This window comes from Lissotriton vulgaris, chromosome 1_1, assembly GCF_964263255.1.
Source record: "Lissotriton vulgaris chromosome 1_1, aLisVul1.2, whole genome shotgun sequence".
In the NCBI taxonomy this organism is placed as follows: Eukaryota; Metazoa; Chordata; class Amphibia; order Caudata; family Salamandridae; genus Lissotriton; species Lissotriton vulgaris.
The window spans coordinates 404,930,098-404,950,365 of record NC_141685.1 but is presented as its reverse complement, the minus strand read 5'-3'; the positions used below and the strand labels follow the sequence as shown (position 1 = coordinate 404,950,365).

Sequence of the window (20,268 nt, the reverse complement as noted above, 5' to 3'; positions counted from 1 at the left end):
TATATCTGTTTATGTCTATCTACAACAACGTATTCATCTATCATTATCTGTCTGTATCTACCTCTATACCACCATCAATCTGCCTGTCTATTTATATCAAGCCCCACAGATCCATCAATTTTTGTCCACCACTGTCTCTCCTTTCACCCATCTCTCTAACTATCCATTTCTCTATCTATTTCTCTATTGTCTATCTATCTATCTCTCTATCTACCTATGCATAGAAAGGGTGACAATGGCCGTAGTGGAAGCAAACAAAATGAGCCCATCCCACAGTTGGGTAAAAACAACAGTTGTATTTGGGGAGCATTAGGGCTCTCACATCCCAGGTTCCTCGAGCCTCTGCACCTGCTGAACCCTTGATACTGCAGTTCTATCTATCTATCTATCTATCTATCTATCTATCTATCTATCTATCTATCTATCTATCTATCTACACCTCTGTCTAATTCTCGTCCTCTAAGTCCAACTAACTCCCTGCCAGTACAGTACCCCTTCTTTCTGTCCCCCTTGGTCTGTTACTCTAAATCCTAGTCTGTATTAATCACACTCTGTCCCATCACCTGTGGTGACACCAATGCATCCTGGGCACAATTTGGACCTGCATCCGCTGGGACAGAAGTGCATTGTGGGCACATTCTGACTGCACATCTGCAAGAACAGCAGTCACGCCCATTTGTAAAAGCTCAGGGAGGAACAATACACACAGTTGCATCTACTACCACACCCAATAATACCACTACTGCTATTTTCTAACTGCAGAAGGCCAAATAGGCTTTGTCAATCTAAGGTTTGTGCAGTCATTGAGCTTAAAGAGCTTCATAACCTGGGGACTAGTTCTTAAAAAGATACAGACTTGTAGAAGATGCATGTGTGAAAAGAAGCCACACATGCTCTCACACTGCTCAAGTAATCAATAAGACAGCGGACACATTTAAAACACATCCGGCACAACTTCAAAAGACAGAAAAGGTACATCCGGAGACCAGCCTGGATTTGCTTGATTGTAATTTATTTTTTTCAGTTTTTTTATAAAGCGAGACCATTGTCTGCATAGAAAGCTTAACATATATGAAGATGCTTATAAAGGAATACACAGGTAACAATGACATTCAATATACAGAAACAGTGAGTACATATAATATAAATAGCATGGAAGGATGTTATATTAAGGCTTTTCCAGTGGCGGAGTTAAGGCTGTCTTCCATCATAATTACCTTGAAATACAGTCTTGTCTAGAGGAGAAGTCTGTTGTAAGGAAACATCTTGCATTGGCTCCTGTGGCAGTACTCAGTTACTCTTTTGGAAATTTAGCAATTTCTTTTATGGGCCCCTTCCTGGGTCCCTTCAGAGTTTTATCACCGTCACTTAACTAAAAAAAATTTTTTTATTCTAACTGATCGTTATTATAACTAGATCAAGGTTAAGTTAGTAAATTACTATATGACCACGAATCTTAGTTTTGTTTTAAAGAAGTGTTTAACAGGGCAATATGTTTCACATTTCTGATAAGTGATAAACAGGGACAGTTGGTTTCTAATTGAAAGTTAGTAGTCCTAATATATGTTGGCATCAACCAATGCCATACTTCTCATTATCACCCTCAATCTAAAGGCGCGGCAGACACAGTCACTATAAAAGAATCTTTTCTGTAGATTTCTTCACAGACAGAGCAGTATTACATGAGCATGAGAAAGCCAAGCCTGAGAGTAAGGGTTATTGTTGGACTGTTGTGTAGTTCCTACCAATCCGGACAACCTGCGCATTGTGTGGACAACATAAAATAAGGGCCTGGTGTCAAGACTTATTCCGGACACCCCTGCAGGATATGTTGGCCTATAGACCAGCTAACTCACAGTGCTACTGTAAGCCCCCTAAACCACCAGGGAGCAAATAGTTTCTGGCAACCACTGAACATAACAACCCTGACCCCTCAGAGATCGTGGAAACAGTACCGAACTTTTTGCTGAGTCACTTGTGCCTACTTATTCCCAGAGAAATATATAGAGAATACACAGTGGGACATTTTCAATATTTATTGAATCAACGTTATTCTTGCATAAAATATGTGTGCTGCTATGAATAGTAGACAAAAGCACCAAAAGCGTAAATAGTAGATATAGTTCTACCATGGTGCTTAACAATGTATATATGCAGGCACATATAAACAAGGTAGTAATCAACCGTACTCCTACTATGTGAACCCTACTCAAAGTGTACCTAGAGTGTGAGTAGGTATAGAGCCACCCCTTTCGGTACAGGAAAAGAATCCAGCTGCATTTTCAATGCCTGACTATAAATGCTAGGACTCTCTGTATACCCTTGTGGAGCTCTACAGAATCTGTATCATCTATTATTCAAAGTGAAGCCGAACAAATAACGGCTGTCAGGGTGAATAGGTTTGGAAATAAATGCATTTTTCAAATCAATTACACTAAATGTAGTGGCAGTAAGAGGAACTATTGTAAGAAGTGTTGTGATGTCAGAGACTACCTGGTATTGGGTCACCACAATTTTGTTAACCTCACGTAAATCAATAATGAATCTGTAAATTTTAGTATCAGTGTCTCTTTTCAAAATAGGAAGGATAGGGCTATTACAGGTATTATAAGAAACTTCTTCCACAACCCCCACCTTGATCAAATCCTGTACAATGTGCGTCAATGCTTTTTCGCCTTCCCAAGATATTTTATATTGGGGCAGTCGAGGCAATGAAGCACCTTCCTTCACTTGAATATGTACTGGTGGGATAACCATTTGTCCCACATTGGTATCTGATGTAGCCCATAACGTACTAGGTAAGGATACCAGAGCGATATCCTCTTTAATGGGACAAGACGTCTCAACAACTGGATAGTTATCATTTAAAATAACACGCACACCTTCTGGGGAACAAGGTATTGTAGCAAGAAAATATTTAAGCATATCATTGCCCACGATATTATCCGGCGTGTTTGGGTTAAGCAAAAATGGACATGCAGTGAATTTATCAAGACTACATGCAAATGGCTGTGACAGTGGGCTAGATGTAGGTGTCCCATCGAATCCTATCGATGTTCTCATTGCGCCAGACAGGGGAGGCCCAGGAACCAATTTTTTAGACAGAGCACTACGAGTAGCTCCTGTATCAACCAGAAACCCATCAGTAGAGCTCAAGACATTTGCATCAACATAAGGACCTTTCTGATCTTCTGGGACCTAAACCGGTTCCTTACCCTATCCTAGGCATTCCTATGCATTATCAGAATCCCACTAGACCATCAGCCGAATAATCTGACATTTAATATTGATTCTGTCTATCAAAGGTATTAGGAGAATGTGGTCCAGGTTCAACTGCCTCAAATCTGGTATGATTTCCTATTCCTCCCCTATGTCCTGAATTCCCTGGGCATCCTTTCATACTTCCTCGACCCCGCTGAAACGGCTGGCCTCGCAAAAGGGGTCACTCAGAACGCCAATGTCCAATCTCTTTACAATAAGCACACTGGTCAGAAGACAAAATTGCTCGAGAGAAAGGGGGTACACCAGGGGTATATACTGCTCGGCTGCCTCTACCTCTACCTCTGAATGGCGTATCATATACTTGAGCCAACATTACTTTCGTCTTTAAATCCTTAACCTTCTTATCCTCTTTGCCTTTTGCTTCCAATTCCTGATGCTCATAGTACTGGGCCATAGTCAAAAGGGAGACTGGGGAAGACGTAGTCCACAAACTCTCGCTGGCCTTGAGGCAACTGGCTATTTCTGGCAACATGTTAGCGACAAATTTGTTGACGAACAGATGCTTACCCGTATCATCTGTCAATGATGGCTCTCTAAAGTCATGAAATGTCTCTTCAAATCGTGTAATGAAATCAGAAACTGACTCCTCAGCTTTCTGCTTACAAGATACTAACTTTGTCCGATCTATTTTCTTCGGGGGTATGAGAGTTTTTAACTTAGTCACAATAGCTTTGGAAAGATCTAATATCTCCTGTTGTGGTTACTGCGCAGGTTCCCTAGCCGCATCTATTTCTTCTAAATGCACCGAAGTATGCTACAATATGCTACATTATCATCTATCCATTATCATCTATTTTCCGAATTGTTCTCCACATATCAGGGGGCAACATAAGTCCCAAAAACATATCAATATCTGGCAGGGTCATAGTGCAGGAGCGAATGGCTCCTTCCACTTCTTCAAAGAAAGCTGACGGATTTTTCCACGGATTGGGCAAAGCCATAACGTCTGCTCTACTACAAGGAGTATGGACCCAATTATAGATAAAATATCCCTTTGCATCATCTGAATCTTTATTAGCACTTGTTCCCGCACCCTTCAGAGGAACATACAAAGGCGCAGCTTCACGCATAGGTCTCACATCAACTACAGTATCACTAGGGTCATTGTCTTTCCCCGAAACTTCTTCTTTAGGCGCGGGGGTATGAACTGTGTGTCGCAGTTTTAACTTAACTAACTGAATTTTTCTGAGGTTTTATACGTAGTGTATCATGTCTTAATTTAACTACTCGCCTAATTAGATCAGATATATTTAAAAAAAGGAAAGTTCCATCATTTAATTGTTTATAATCAGAATTAATATCCTTGGTCTCTAAGTTTTTCTAAAACCAAGTATTACTTCCCAGGTAAACTTCTCTGCAAAATATAACTGCTCTAAATCTTTCCACTGCTGTACTATCGCTACAAGATCTGGAGCAGAAGTAGTCCCACAAGCTTCTTTGTGAGCAGTGGATTTGATATTGGCTTTTTCATCAACAGTCAAAGTGGAGCGAGTCTGCCGCCCATCTTGCTTATCTATGTCTTTATCGTCTGAAGAAAGATGTTCTTCATTGGAAAGATCATCCACAGGGGCAGAGGGAAAGGTATACCAGCGGAGGTCGATCTAACAAGATGGAATCATCCTGAGGTTTATTAAGTATGGTATAAATGGGGGCCTAATAGGGTTCTGGCCAGTTACCTCTAAACAACGCTCCCTTTCCTCTTTTTCTTTTATTGCCTTCATCTCTTTATTTTTTAATTCCAACGCTTTTTGATATATTGTTTTTACACCGTTCTTTTTCTGCTATAGATTCTTCTTTCCTCACCCTCTCTTGCACTTCTTTCTCCCACACTCGTACACAATCAAACATATCTTGTTGACTTTTTCTTTTAAACAAACACTGTTCTACATATTGAATCTTTTTAAAGTCAAATGACCCATTTACTGACCATTGGAGATCAGGATCCTTTTTCGTATATTTGTTCCACAGTGTACTATACATTATGGAAGAAATACTGTATTTAATGTACATATGCCTATTAGGTATCCCCCTCTGGGGGAGCCGGCTGACTTCTGTCTAAATCCATTTTGGTACCTCCAAGACAGCAACACAGCCTACGGAGTGTGCTGGGAACAGGCATGCTACCACGTTTTTTTGTAAAATATTCCTTTTCCAAAATATTCAAAAGTAGAGAAAAATCTCCACATTATCTGCCTTTATCTTTTGCAAAAAATAAATCAAACAAACAAAACCAAAATTTTGGCCAAGCAAATCAAGTGTGCCGCTTCAGCGACCTTACCAAACAAGAGTCTCCAACTTCCAACTGCCAATCTCTTGTTCGGCCTAATGGTCACTGCAAAAATAACGCCAAAGGACACCTCAGTCGGGACTGATCACCACCTGGATGGTCAAATCGAGAAAACCGGAAAAATCACTTTGGCTGCAAAGATAAGGGTCTCCTCATGCAGGACGTCTCCTCAGCAAAATTCCACTCTTCCGTCAAGACGACTCCTTTGGACCGCCGCGTCTCCGATGAGGCCCCACGAGTCGGGTGCCAAACTGTGGAAATGTGCCTTTTAATAAGTACACCGGTGCAGGGGTCACCCTTCTCTGTCCACGGGTCCGTAGACCAACAAAATAGAGATTGGCACTGAAGCTGGAATTCGAATAACAAGTTTATTAATCACTCATGAGTGGGACCACGTCCATACAACACCGTCAAGTGTTCCAGGAGGTAGTACATTGAATACACAGACCATGGTGCTTACATACAGAGTTTGTTGCAGAGTTAGAATGTCGTTACAAATAGAAGGTACAAGCATACACAAGAATAACTATCGACAACATGGGCAGATAGGAGATCACTTAGTCAGCAAAGTGGGAAGGGAAACAGAACTGCTGACAGCAGCCACAAATAGTCGACAGTTACATCTTTAACCAGGTGCATTTCAGCAGCTACAGGCCTTTGCTCAGCACACACCTTGCTGTGGCCCGACCAGAAGGAGTTAACTAAAGTTGATGACACAAGCAGAATAGAAAAGCAAGCAACAGTGAAGACAGAAGATTTACATAGCTAACAAAATGCATGCCACAAACAAGATGGCTTCAGCCTATGCTAACAGAAACGATTTTCGATTTCCTCAAATCCACCTTCATAGCCGCTCTCAACGCACTAAAACCCACTCGGATGGTGCTGTCACACTATCTGTACTAGGCTGCAGCATTTATACAGATACTCACCAGCTGCCCTCATACCCCCATACGCCCTCAAAGAACCAAAGACACACTTGTGCAGTCTGAGGGACTTTCACATAATTCTAAAGTGTGAAGGCTGGTGACTAGGTGAGAATTTGCACAGCATATACTATTTAAAATGGAGAATCAAAATAACTTCTCACCTTCATTCAGTTGGAAGAAGATGTAAATGTGTTTCTATTTGTGTACATAATAGCAACTTGTTGGAAAGTGAGCAGAGGGTCAAACTGATTACTTTTGGTTTTGACATGTACAAATAACCGGAACATTCTGGTTGGGACTGGCAAGAACAGGATGTATGACGTTTTCACGCATGCATTTACAACGACCACGTCGTGACCACGAGTTCCATTGCAACGCAAGTTGTTCCATCGACTTGCTTTAGGGAAGCGCTGAAGTTTGGAATAGTATATTTTACTATTCCAACTCCAGTCAGTGCAACAGTAGGGAAGGTTTAAAATCCAACAGTGAGTTCCCTAAAGCAAGTCGTTGTAATAACTTGCGTTGTAATGGTACGCGTGGTAATGACACTGCGTTGTCTGACAGCGTTGTAAACGTGATTTCCCCACAAGAACATAAGAGTGAACATTCTGGAAAAGACTGGTACGAACATGAAAGTTATGTTTGTGAGAACAGCAATGAAGTTTCCGTCAGTTCTCGCGTGATAGGAAGTCTGCTGGTCTTTCAAGTACTGCTTAGGATGCAGCAGTGATTGACAGTCTGGTTGTCAAAACAGATTCTCTAGAACGTAAACAGGGTGCCGGCTTACATGCTTTCCTGTTCAAAGGGCACCTCACAAGCATCCCTTATCAGTGGAGGAATGGTAGGAAACGGCTGAGATTGCAAGTGCTGGTTGAGTACCTCACTACAGTCACAGGATAAGAGAACCTGTAGCATGTGCTGCTTCTGAAATGTACTCATATTTTCTTGTATTATTTAATGGGGAAGAGGCGGCCTGATGTATGTTGTTGTTCAGAACGTTTTGTTGGGGATGTTAGGACATTCTTACACACCTCCTAGTATCAGAATCAGAATAAAGTTGATTGTTTAGTTAATTAAAACCATAACAATGTGACAATAGGTCGCGATGCATAGTGCCATTAAAATACCCATTACAAATGTTTTTATGCTTATTAAAAGAGAAAAACTATTTCTTATCACAGACGTTTGCACTACATCCTGTTAACAAATAAACAAATCATATGATTAGAATTAACTAACACATTTACCCTAGTATCTAAAGGGCCACCATGCTACTCTCTTAACATAATATGATATTGTGTTCAATTATAGTTTATTCATCATTTATATTTGTACAGATTTAACTTAGTGGACAGACAAATCTGGCCGTTTTGCCACAAGCCTTGTTTCAGTACTTCCAAGTGATTAGTTAAAGATTTTATTAAACAACAGTTCAGCTGTGGATCTTCCAGATTGAGACATTTTAATATTGCAGTTATACAGGAGCGAATGCCTCTTGCGTTCAATAGTCCCTTTAGCAATTTCCAGCAATCCTTGCTTAAAGCTGGACAGATGCAAACTAAATGAATAAAATCCTATTTTGGTAATCCACAAAGATTGCATGACTTTGGGCCCTGATATTTCCAACTTGGCTGGTCTGCATTAGATGGCAGTTAACCAAAACGCATTGCTAAAAACTTGGACATTAAATAGGAAGAAAACAGCTGACCCAAATATGACGCTGGTTGCAATTTTATATAGGATTGCAGAACCATCCTTGTGTGGGCTCGCTTACTTAGGATGGCTTTATCCTCCAGTAGTGATTGTTGTTTTGACTCCTTCCTCAAGATTTACTGAAAGGTGGTAAATGGAAGATTCTTCTGCTAAAGGTCTACCATCTTAGTGGACTGTAAAGATGTTTGAAGATATTTGGAGTAGGCAGATTGTGGGTCGCCATGTAAAGTATTCCAGAGAGCATTGTTGATCTCATTTTCTCTTTTGCGCCAGGCTTTGTATCAGGCTTTTATTGTGACATATCTTCTGTGTAGCTGTTGCTGTTGTAGCCCAAATTCTAACAACACCTGCGCTGTGAGGCGTTATGTGGAAGTGAGAATACTTTTTTATATGCTTGTGTTTGGAGACTATCCGGTGTCGTAGCGTCTTTTCCATGCTGAAGTTCACTTCCATGTGCTTGAGTGGGTAGAAGTTTTGCTTTCATTATAGCTAGTAGTGGTGTGAAAGAGGGACCTTTTAAACGTTTTGCAATTGAGCAAAATGCAAATGTTAGGCCATTTCCCTTTTTTTCTATTGCCTCGTTCTGTTTTTGAAAAGTTAGTCTTTTATCCAAATGTATCACTAGATATTTGTATCTACCAACTACTTCCAGGTTCACGGTGCTCAGTTTAAATGATGATTGCTTATGGATGGATCGACTTATAATCATAGATTTAGTTTTTATAACGTTTATCTCCAGCAGCTTCTTCTTAGCGAAGTTCCCCAACTCGTGTATCGTTCTTGGGAGGCCAATACTAGTGTGACTTGCTAGGACTATATCGTCGGCCACAGATAAATGTTTAATCCACAGAGTTCCCAAGCGAGGGGGATGCAAGTTGATTTCATCAAGCCTAGGTGACAAATCAGCCATGAATAGATTAAATAGGTGTGGCACTAGAACGCATCCTTGCTTTAGGCCCTCCTTTGTGTAAATTTTTCTAGGGAGCCTCCTCCCGTCAGCTATTTTCACTTCAAAAAACGTATCCGAGTATAATTCCATTATTGGTCTTAGTATTCTTTCTGGCAGGCCCTACTGTTTCAGCTTATGCCATAGCATGCCTCTATTGACTCGATCAAATGCAGCTTTAAAATCAATAAAGTAAAAAAACGGGTTCTTTCATTGTCGTAAGCTTTTAGTAGTAACCTTCCTGTAAACTGCCCAGCTTACCCATTAAAACAAATGTTATAATGTGTGTCAGCTGAACGTGTGCAATTGTACCTTATTCCGAAATATTTACCTTGCTCTGTGTTTCTCAACTTTACAGCAGATCTCACACAGACTATAAATTCTGGACGACCAAACTGGTAGATGTGAAAGTCATGATACCTTAATACAATGTGCTGTCCTAAGGTCAGGCCCAGGCTCCTTCCTCTCGGCAGATCAAATCTGTACAGACAGGCATCATCGGTCATTCGCTCAATGTGGCACAGCGTGAATGCATTAAAAGTTTCTGAATCAATAATTGTTGCATCACAATTCTGTAAAAAAAGAAAATATATGAATTATGAGTAGGCTGTCCGGTTTTAGCTTTAAACCTATAATAACTGATAAAACCCCACAAAAGGGAAATAGCCCTCACCATTGTAAACATATAAACACAAAAACACCTGCAGAACCACAAACTAAATTCCATTCAAAGAAAGTAAAAAAGAGAGTAAAGGAGGCCTTTTTTTCTTCCTGAAGGGGCCAATACAATGTAACTTTGTTATACAACCCAGCAGCAAGAAAGACTGGGCTACAATTATTCTGCTTGACTTTTGTTGTTTAGGGATGTCACTAAAATACAATTTGTTCTTCCTTTTGCTTTTTTCAGTTTTGTAGTCTTTGGTCTAAAGATGCAGGGTTTAGAAGCATGTTTTAGGTCTTATTTAATGATTTAAAAAACAGTAGAGAATCAGGAAACACCTAAATCATATTTGACATTTTGGCTGAGTTTGATTCTTTCACTGATAGGTGAAATAGCTTATTTCATAAGAATCTTTCCCAATATGTGCCTTCGCATTTACCTACAGAGAATGGGTAAAAAACCCTTTATACATCAGCCCCCTGTTTCTAGTGAGTCAGTGAGTCAGTATTGATAGTAGGTGAATTGCCAACACCTCAGGCTTTAAACATTCAATGCAGGGTATAGTGACAAGTATATGTGAAAAGAGTACTATCACCAACCATCTGGCCTAGTGGTGAAAACATGACACCAGACTTTTGGAAGACATGGACATGGAAGACATGGAACCCAAAGTCATTTGGAATGCTGCTGCAAAAAGGGTATTTCCACGTTCAACAAAGATTGGAGTGATATTGTTTGTATTTGCAGTGATTCAGCTACGTATATGAAAATGTTGTGTGATGACCTGTCAAAATCGATACCTGAGCTGATGTGCTTTCCTGTAAGAGATCCTTGCCACTTGTTAGATGATATGCTGAAAGCACATTTACAATATTTAGAGTTAATGAAGAATGGTATTGACTTTTAAGTCCATTCTGGTGCACTGTTTTGTTATGCGCGGGAACTAAAATGCAAATATTTCTCAGTTTGTGTGCATCAAAGAATGAGTCATCCCAACTGTGTCACTTAGCTGATGGCTCTCGGTCCAAGGGGCTGTGAATTCTATATTAGCCATGTGGCAACCGTTTACGGAATTGATGATGCCAAAGAATGAAATGTGAGGATCTATGGTCGCATATTGATAGTGATGTGAAAAAGGTACACTCTACTGCATTCTTAGAATTTTACAAGAAAACACAACTGCTGTAGTGGACATAATAAAACAACTAGAGTCTGAAAACACCCAGGTCTGCCAAGTGTTAAGCATCATTGGTGTAGATGTGAAACATCTCCTTGAGAGTAGGCTGGGTGACATCATTAGTGACTTTGGCACTGCAACATGTTCCATGTTAGAGTGCTTGCCACTTGGTAAGCAAAGCAACGTTGACAAGCAATTCAGGAACTTTCAATTTATAATGCATGCGAAATGGCTTGCAATGATGCATAGAAGTGTTCCTTCACCAACCAATGGCATTTGAAGTCAATGAAACCTCACTGTGGGGAGTTTTCTCTGTAGTTTCAAAAGTGTTGCTTCATTTTTGACCGCTTCACTAACTCTGAGGGCATAAGGGCCCAGTTCAACACAAATGTTTCCCAAACCTGCCCAGAGAATCGCAGTCTTCAAGTGCCCCACTATTGGCATGGAAAGCTATGTCAGTGGCCAGAGTTAGCAAATTGTGTACTGGCTTTTTTGGCGTTGCCCATCTCAAGTGCCAATCTTGAGAGAGCCTTTTCACAGAACAAAGTTTACATGGGAAAGAAAAAGTGAGCGCACCTGACCAAAGACTCACTGAAGAAGTACTGTATGGTGTACTACAATAAGTTTGATTTGTAAACATGTATTTGAACCTCATAAACACTGTACATACACTGTATATATACCATGCACTATCAGTGCAGAAAACAAGCAAAAATAAAAGCAAAATGTCCCATAAACACTGGGAAAACACTTTTTCTGTTGTTTTTAATGATGTGAAAATGGGTAACCATTGATAACCACTGTTTTTTAAGGTGTTGAAATCACTTGAAAACACTGGGAAAAGACACCAGAATTTACCAAAAATAGAAACTGAAAACAGGAAAGCCTAATTATGAGTTATGTTTGGTGAAACAGTTTTATACAATGATTATTTCTGGATCTATATTTCATGGGAGGCTATTGGAAAAGACAAACTGCACAATTCAATGGGACTTGAGAGGATGTGTTTTGGGCAGTCCCAATGACCATCTAAGGGTTACTGTGCTTTAATTCATATTGCTTGAGATCGTTTCCCACGGGTGTCTTAGGGTCCCGGTATTCCTGTCACCACAAATTGAATTCTAAACACATGCCTTCATCATTTGCCTATTAAATTGGCAATGGTAGATCAGTCCAAGCCCCCCTTCAAAGAGGCGAGGCAGGTAGGAAACTCAGAAACACCTATAAAACACTGAATAAATCCTTGCTTGGGGAGACTTTTTACTGCTAAGAAGTTAAGCACATTCATGCATACAAAGCAAAATACATTCTCGCTTTACCAGTTCTCACCTGGTAATTACACTTGAATATCAGCAGGCCTTAAACCTGAAAACCATGATTTTTTTTGATAAGGCAACGGTATCATATTGGGTTTGTCATCAAAACACCAAATTTGGGGTTGATTTATACTTTTGTGGGTGGCCCGCTGTTCGTCAGGTTGGTGGAGGTCTTTCCTCTGCCACCTTGTCTGTCTGTGTGGCAGGGCAAGACTGGCCGTACTGGGCATCAGGCGTTTCCCTGGAGGCTAGAAGGGTGGGGCCTGGTTTTGTCACTGGGGCCGGTTTTATAGGGGTGCTACAATATTGAACCCCAGTACCAAAAGCAACAAGCAAGCTTCTCCAGCCCCCTGGGGCTAGGCAGTGCTGTCCCAGGGGCCAGTCCGAGAAAATAGTCCGGCCCTGCTGCGTGGCTGTGACACCATAGCCTTCTAAAACTGCTGCTAGCCCGAGGGCTCAGAACTTGCAGCAGCAATGGGATGCTGAACTCGCTGATGCTTCAGGAAGGTCACGCCGGGCCTGGTCTCTCTTTGCAACATTCAGCAGCTAGAGCACCGCCTGCTCACCTCCAGCCCCGCCGGGTCCAATGAGACACACTGGCATTTATCCTGGCATGATTGAGGCGCTGGGGCAGCACTTGTTACTGGTAAATGGTTGCTGTGAATGGATTAGGGTGGATAGGCCAGTAGGGTCGCCACAGTTCCCAGAAAATAATAAGGATGCTTGTTCATGATTTTGGATTCTGCGAAGGCTCGACATGATAAACAGAACTTTATTCAAAGTAGTCCATATTCATTTTCACACCGGTTTTTTGCCTTTGTTAACTTTACTGAATCAGTCATGGACAGGGCTTTAAGTGGGCCGGGTCCCGTACGCGCTGAGCAGCGGCAGTTCTGAAAAGCAGGTGTCGAGACGGGTCCCTATCGGGCTCTCTATCTTTGCCATTACCCTGCAGGTGAAAAACAAAAACTTCACTCTGCAGCAGTGCCACCTTTCACTGCTTTTGGGATAACTTCGAAGAGACTCGTTAAAGTTCTTTTGCAGTCTCATCATTTCACAACTGAAGCATTGTCATAGTATATTCAATTAAGGAATAGTTGTTGCTTATGCAACTAACAACCATTGACAAAGCCAATAGTCCTGGCTTGCTGTAAGTGTAATGTTACTTGTAGTATATATCTGGATGCAATGACAGAAGCAGCAAAATACCTAACGGACGGTACACCATGCTAAACACAGATTTTTTGCTTACGTGTTTTAAGCCATGCCCTTAATTACATTGGCCACGCCCCTTTGAGGGACCCCCCAGTTTTTTCATCCCACTGAAAACCCTATTCATAGACCATTAAAACAACCCTGAAACACATTTTAAAAAACTTTACTCTTATTTTTTCTGATTTAAACTTGCACTGATAAGAGGAAAAAATACCAGGTTAGGCGAGTTAATTTTTGTAGTGGGACACTAAAATAATGATCAGTCCGGATAAAAATAGCCAGATAGCAACGCCATTGTTGGGGTCTGGTCGATCGATGTACTTGGGACTAGGATTGTTTAAACTGGCTGGGTTGGATGGATAATGTTGGTGTTTGCATGCACTGGGCAGGGCTGACTGGGTCCCATTGGGAATGGGGCTAGTTGAGGGGACTCTTTAAGACCAGGCTTATTCCATTGGGTGTTAATAGAGCTAGAATGGACAGGACTGCACTGGTTCTGGTGGTTGCAAATGGGACTAGAATGGTGTTTGAATGGACCATATAGTCAGGCTAGTGCTTCTGATTGATCAAAAAAAGCTAATTTGTGACATTTTGCTCTTTATATGGACTTCATTGCTTAGTTTTACTGGTGAGAAAGTGTCAGCCCTGCCAAGCACCACACAATAGGGGTTAGAATAACGCATTTTAGTGTTGGTGGCCGCATTACAGCACTAAAAAGTATTAGTCACACAAATATAGCGCCCCAGGGACCATCCCGAGGAGCTTTGTCAGTGGGGAGGCTGGAGAATGCATCTAAGCAGCAAGCGCAATGTGCTGCTCAGCTGCATGCTCTTTGTCCACACAACAGTCGCTGCATCAAACCCTGAGAACATTAAATACATTGCAACACGCCGCTGCCAGGGATATTAAACAGACACTGAGGTGGATGGCAGTTTTGTTTTTCTTGCCATACCAGTGGCATGGGCGTAGGAAGTGTGGGGGACGCGGGGGATATATCCCCCAGATTTTGGAGTGGGGGACACGGGGGACAAGGGTGGGGGGGACGAGGGGACAAAAGAATTTCCTCTCTCTCTCTCCTGTTTGTGGCAGGGCCATTAGCGCGTGAAAGCGCTACCTAATGGCCCTGTACTTGACCTGCCTGGAGTCAAAGAGGCCACCCGCCCTCTGCCCTTTGTTATGCTGCAGGAAGGCTAGGCGTTCTGGGAAGGGCAGAGAAGGGGAAAACAACTGTCTCTTTTCCTTCATACCCATTTCTGTCTCTGTCTCGCTCCTGCTTAAGTTCTGATTTCAAGAGCTCTTATGTACTCTATCTTGCATCTCTTTGTCTTTATTTGTTTCTCTGTGACATGGATCCAAAATAGGCGGACACTTTGGCTGGATATTTCCTCATTTACTGACCGTTTTATAATTCCAAAGCAAAACCTCGGGACAGAGAGAAAAAAAATGAAATACCTAAATTAAGCAGTACAGAGTGGTCAGCAGACAGGCCAGATTGTTATTTGCATCCACACACATTAGCGCCACTTTACAGAGTTTGCCAGTTAAAGCGCTTTCTTTTTTTCTTCTTTCTTTGAACAACATTGTTTTCCCATGGTGGGGAAGTGAACCATTCCTAAATGGACTGCAATACCTGGTTGATGGGTGAAGTGGAAAAGTTTAATACAATCCTTTTCAACTGTTTTAATTATTTTAGCTTATAAAATGTGTACCACGGCACTGTGTTCGGGGATGTGATTTTTTTTCAAACCACACTGCTTACATTTTTAAAGGATATAAGCAATGGACATTGAAACGGTCCCTTCCTGTGCCTGTAGCCATGTCCTGAATTTTTCAGGAAAAATCACTTACATTTCTGAATAATGAGTTTAAAACTGTTAAGGTAACCATGTTGTTCCTGAATACATTTCACATGATTTGCTTATTCTTGCATTCCTTATGAGTGTTTGCTTTTTTCAGGGTGTTCTTCATTTTTTTCAGGCAGCATTTTACTGTTGTCTAGTGCATAATTTGAATTTAGTTGCAGCACAATTGAGTTGTAGCTGAAGGCAGTGCAAGTTTCTCTCAGTGGGGCACTATGGTGTTCAGTTTGGGAGAGGATGTGGCACTCCGGCCAGAGCTGCTGAATTTGGAGCTGGAGCACCATATTCAGCCTTCATGACCAGTCCACCAGACCACACTCCTGACAGAGCTCATTCCGATGCTACACCTTAGAAGGCCCAATAGATCTTAGAAGCCCTGGTGTCTTAGCACCCGCAGGTGGACCCTAACGGTGGCAAGTGTGAGTTAACCTTGAAAGACTGTCCACCACGATCCATACTGCAGTTCACCTCCAGTCTTGCGAGCAGGCATACGAAGAAGCACACCCTAGATTGACAGTGACTGTCACTGAGGTCACAAGATCCTTGAAGCCAGTCCACCTTGTCCATTGGTACCTCCATTGGCCTTTTTCAGCAGTAGTGGTGCAACTTACCAGGGGTTGGCAATGTAGGATTTGCATGCACACCAAACTTAGGAGGTGATTATAATGGAGGTGAAACCGCCACATCACCCCGTCAGTGGTTGTCCCACCGCCATCGGTGACTGCATCTACGCCAACCATATTACAATGACTGGTGGTTCCCTGGTGGTCGGAAAGACCAACCACCACGCACCCGACTGGCTCCTTGAGCCCGCCAGTGTGGCAGAGGGGCTTGTGGTTCCTACAATGCTGGTGGTACCTACCAGCACCACAGTAAGGATTACAATACCCCTTACCCACCAGCCTATCCATGGCAGTTCACCCACCATGACATTTTGATGGAAAGGGACATTGGAGGCCCATAGCGGGCCCCTTTCTCCCAGCCCCCAGACATTGGACCTGGGGGGCATCTAAGAAGCCCCCCTACATATCACTGCACCATGAGGCAGGCGCCGCCTTGTGCGTGCCACGTAGTGCAGTGATATATGTAACATGTCAGTTTTTACATTGCGGCAGATTATGCAGCCAGCAGCACCTGCTGCAATGTAAAATATAGGCACGGTGAACGCCATAGTGGCGGTCACATTGTAATGCCCACCTTGAAGGCCAGCGGTCCCATTCCCCGATTTGATCGCGGACAGACTGAAGTCCGCCTGCCTTCGTAATCAGCCCCTAAGTTTGCAAACTTCATGATCTCTGCTTCATGTACAAACACTTGTAACATGTGCAGCCCGCTTTCGGGCCACTGGAGTTATGCAGCAATGGAGGCCAAAATTATGTTGCAGTGTGAGGCAACAATAAAAAGGCTGCATTGTGATGCGATGCATTTTATGACACTTTATTATTTTAACATATTTATGCATACTAACAGCCTCTGCAAAGCTTTTGCCTCATTAGTACCTGTGTAACATACAAATGCAGCAGTGGGAAAGGTGACAGTCAACCTTTGCAAAGGACCCAGCACTTCACAGAACATACGTCACATTTCTTTTAGTAATTTTTGATCCATTTGAGCTACAAAATAGTTTTGGGTCAAATTGTTAGATTATACAGCAGATGATGTATTATGTGGCAAATATAATACAGCCATAGTTACGTTGAAAACAAATTTCCACTTAACTTAATTTTGCCCCAGCATTGTAGTTGATCAATTTATAAGTTCCCCAAACCCAAAAGTCAAATTTGGCCACAATTGGCATTTTAAAAGCAGTCCTACAACACAGGGCTACTTTTAAACTGACCTTAGGCTTCAGCAGTGCACACATGCAAACGCAGAAACGGCTGCTGGCCTCTAAACTGCCATGCCCTATTATATTCTAGGGACTTAAAGGTAGTTCTAATCTCCCTGCCCTATTATGAACTAGGGGCTTATAGGAGAGGTCATGTCAATCATAGGGGTACCCTAATCCATAGTGCACCCTAGTGTATGTAGGTGTTTCACAGTAACTTTAAGTGTCTCTTTCAGAAAAGCACTGGCCCTGTGCCTGTTCAGGCAGAGGCTAGGGTCAGTCAGAGTCAGGTACCACCAGTACAAGTCCGCAAAACGTTGGGGAGGGCACAGGATGGCTTTGCAACACTAAAGAAGTACAAACTCAGAATTTAAAACATAACACCGTGGTTGGGGGTTCTCTTTAATAATCAGAATTGATGTATATCCTAATGAACCCATTTTCTAACTTTAGGATAAGGAAAGACTGGGGAAAAATCTTAATGTTCTAATCTATACCTTGAAGTTTTCATGCAGCTCTTTGATGACGGTTAATAGCTCACTGTTCAATGTTAGGATTTTAACTTATAAACTGCAAATACCAGAATAATCTCTCAGACAAAAGCAGTAACTCACTGACCAATTTACATGATATGCATTTTGTGATCTGTGTGCTACACATTCTTTGCAGCAGGCATATTAACCCACTGTGCTACCTTACCATGAGTCAACACTTCCACTACACAAACCTCCGATCTCCCTCAATAAAGGACATAATTCACCAAAGTTATCTTCACATTTTTATTGTTGCCTGAAAATTGCTGGAGACCAGGAATGGAGCAGCAGGTACTTTTCAAATCATAATGCACTTGGAAACACGATGCCCTCACCCTAAATCAGCGGCCTATGTTTGCTTGGTGCAGCAAGATTCATATACATGGTTCTTTAACATTTGGTCTGATTACTATATGAATGTAAATAACAATAAAACATACATGATAACTGTGACAACATGCCTGCTTTTCTCAATATTTAATTTCAGATCTATGCAATTGTATTTGCACGGGCGGTGATTTGTATAGGGTCACTGGAAAGTCCCCAAGGTTGTCCCTGTCCCCCCCAGAATGTTAGTGTCTCCTACGCCCCTGCCGAGTGGCACATTGTCCATGAACCATCGAGGAGGGTGGCAACCCAGGAGGGTAGCTGTCACTTCCACTGAGCACAGCCTGTGGTCAGTGTTGCACTGATGACTGTCAACTGCTTGAACCCAGCTGCGGCAGTGGGGCTTCTGCCACCCACAACAAAGACAATGCGTGATGCTGGCCTGAAACAGGAGTGGCAGTAACAGGGAGCACCGATCCGCGACTGAAGCCAGCCAGCCCATGCTGGGCTCGGGCTCTCATACTCAATACTGCAGCACTCCAGAGCATCGCATGATCTCCCTCAGCCTAGTCGGCCACATGAAAACACCGGCTCAGCCTGGCAGTGGGTCACTGAACCGGAACTCGTGACTCTGGCACAGTGAGTTAAACAGGGCAGTGACAGTGAATTGGGTTAAAGTAAGATTGGGCTTTGCACGTAGTGGTGTCACCTTTCCCACAATATATTACCATATTTGTTCTTATTTCAAGATTCAGCAAAGGCCTGAACATAGTAAACAGAATTTGTATAAAATCCTCCCTGTTCATTATTAAAGCTACTTTTCAAATGTTGTTTACTTTAATTGGCAGTCACTGACCATTAAGGTAGCTCTTGAAGACATTTTAAAGTCCTTCGTTCTTAATGTTTGCCATTTTATAAGTACTGATAGGAGGAAAATAAATACTGACTAGATGATTTTCTTTTATTGTGCGGGTCGGGACATTAAAATACTGATTAGGGCAGTTGGCAACCCTATTTAAGGCTGTTCTCGTTGCTGTAACTGAGGGTAGAATGGTTGGAACTGGCTGGGTTGGATGGCTGTGCAGGGCAACTGGAAGGCTGGTTCTAATGGTTGTTAATGGGGATACAATGGACTTGACAGGGCCCCACTGGTTCTGGTGAATGGGAAAGAGTTTTGAAATGACTGGGCTGATTGATTTAAATGGAGTTAGAGCACATTGAGTAGGGATAGGTCTGCTGGATGTGTACAAGGTGGGAACATACTGAGTGGGCTGGCTGTTACTGATACTGTTAATGGATTTAAGATGAACTTGGTTTGGGTCATGCTACTTTTTGGATAATGTTGATTGAATGCAGCATGTATTCAGGCTAGTGCTTCTCAATGCTCTAAAGGTGGCAATTTATGATATTTAGCACTTTATATTGACTTTATGGCTTGGTTTTGCTGGTGAGAAAGTTTCACTCGAGGTGTCACACATTAGGTAGTAGAATGTGACTTATAACCCCACTGAAACTATGGAAATGTCACACATAGGCAACCTGAAAACTTGGCAGTTATGTGGTCAGACTCTTGGTGTGTCATGTGGGTTAGTGCCCTTCCATTTCTGGTGCTTTGCAGCAGTTGTGGGATCTTTTTAGAGTTTCTTTTTGCTCACATGGGTGTACTTTCTGATATTTATATGTTTCCCTCATCATCATTAGTTTATTTTTGCTTGCGAGAAACTGTCCCTCATATTCACTGAATGTCACTCATAATTACACTGAAATTATTATACCTGTCCTGGCAGCTATGAAGATAATCACTCGTTTATGCCCAAATGTTCATTAATTTAGATTAGGGATTCTCCTTTATGGAACACACATTTTCTGTATCCTATTTGTAATTCTTACCAATATATTTTTTTTATCTTGTCTCGAACTATTGACTTATAGATTATTATTCAAATCTGTAATAAAGATGGCTACATTTTAATTCTTACTGAATAATTGATGTTGAATTAATTTGTTAATAAACCCTTCAAACTCATACTAAATTCCTTTGAAGCCCCAATTGGACTTTACTGTTTATGGTAATTGATGTAAAAGATCGCTCTTTATCATATTTCCTTGTTGGCTAACAAAGGGCATAGGAACAATGGCAGGGTTATTTAATGATTATACTCGATTATTAAGATATGAAAATCCCCACTCCAGCA

General features: G+C 41.8%; 1 protein-coding gene across 1 annotated transcript in view; it reads right to left on the bottom strand.

Moving 5' to 3' along the window:
* CYB5RL (cytochrome b5 reductase like) overlaps nucleotides 1–20,268 on the bottom strand; it is a 182,197-nt gene that overhangs the window by 94,824 nt on the left and 67,105 nt on the right. Inside the window, exon 3 of the mRNA XM_086952629.1 lies at nucleotides 9,578–9,729. Within this exon, the coding sequence (XP_086808755.1) occupies nucleotides 9,578–9,729 (152 nt within the window). The remainder of the gene's footprint in view (nucleotides 1–9,577; nucleotides 9,730–20,268) is intronic.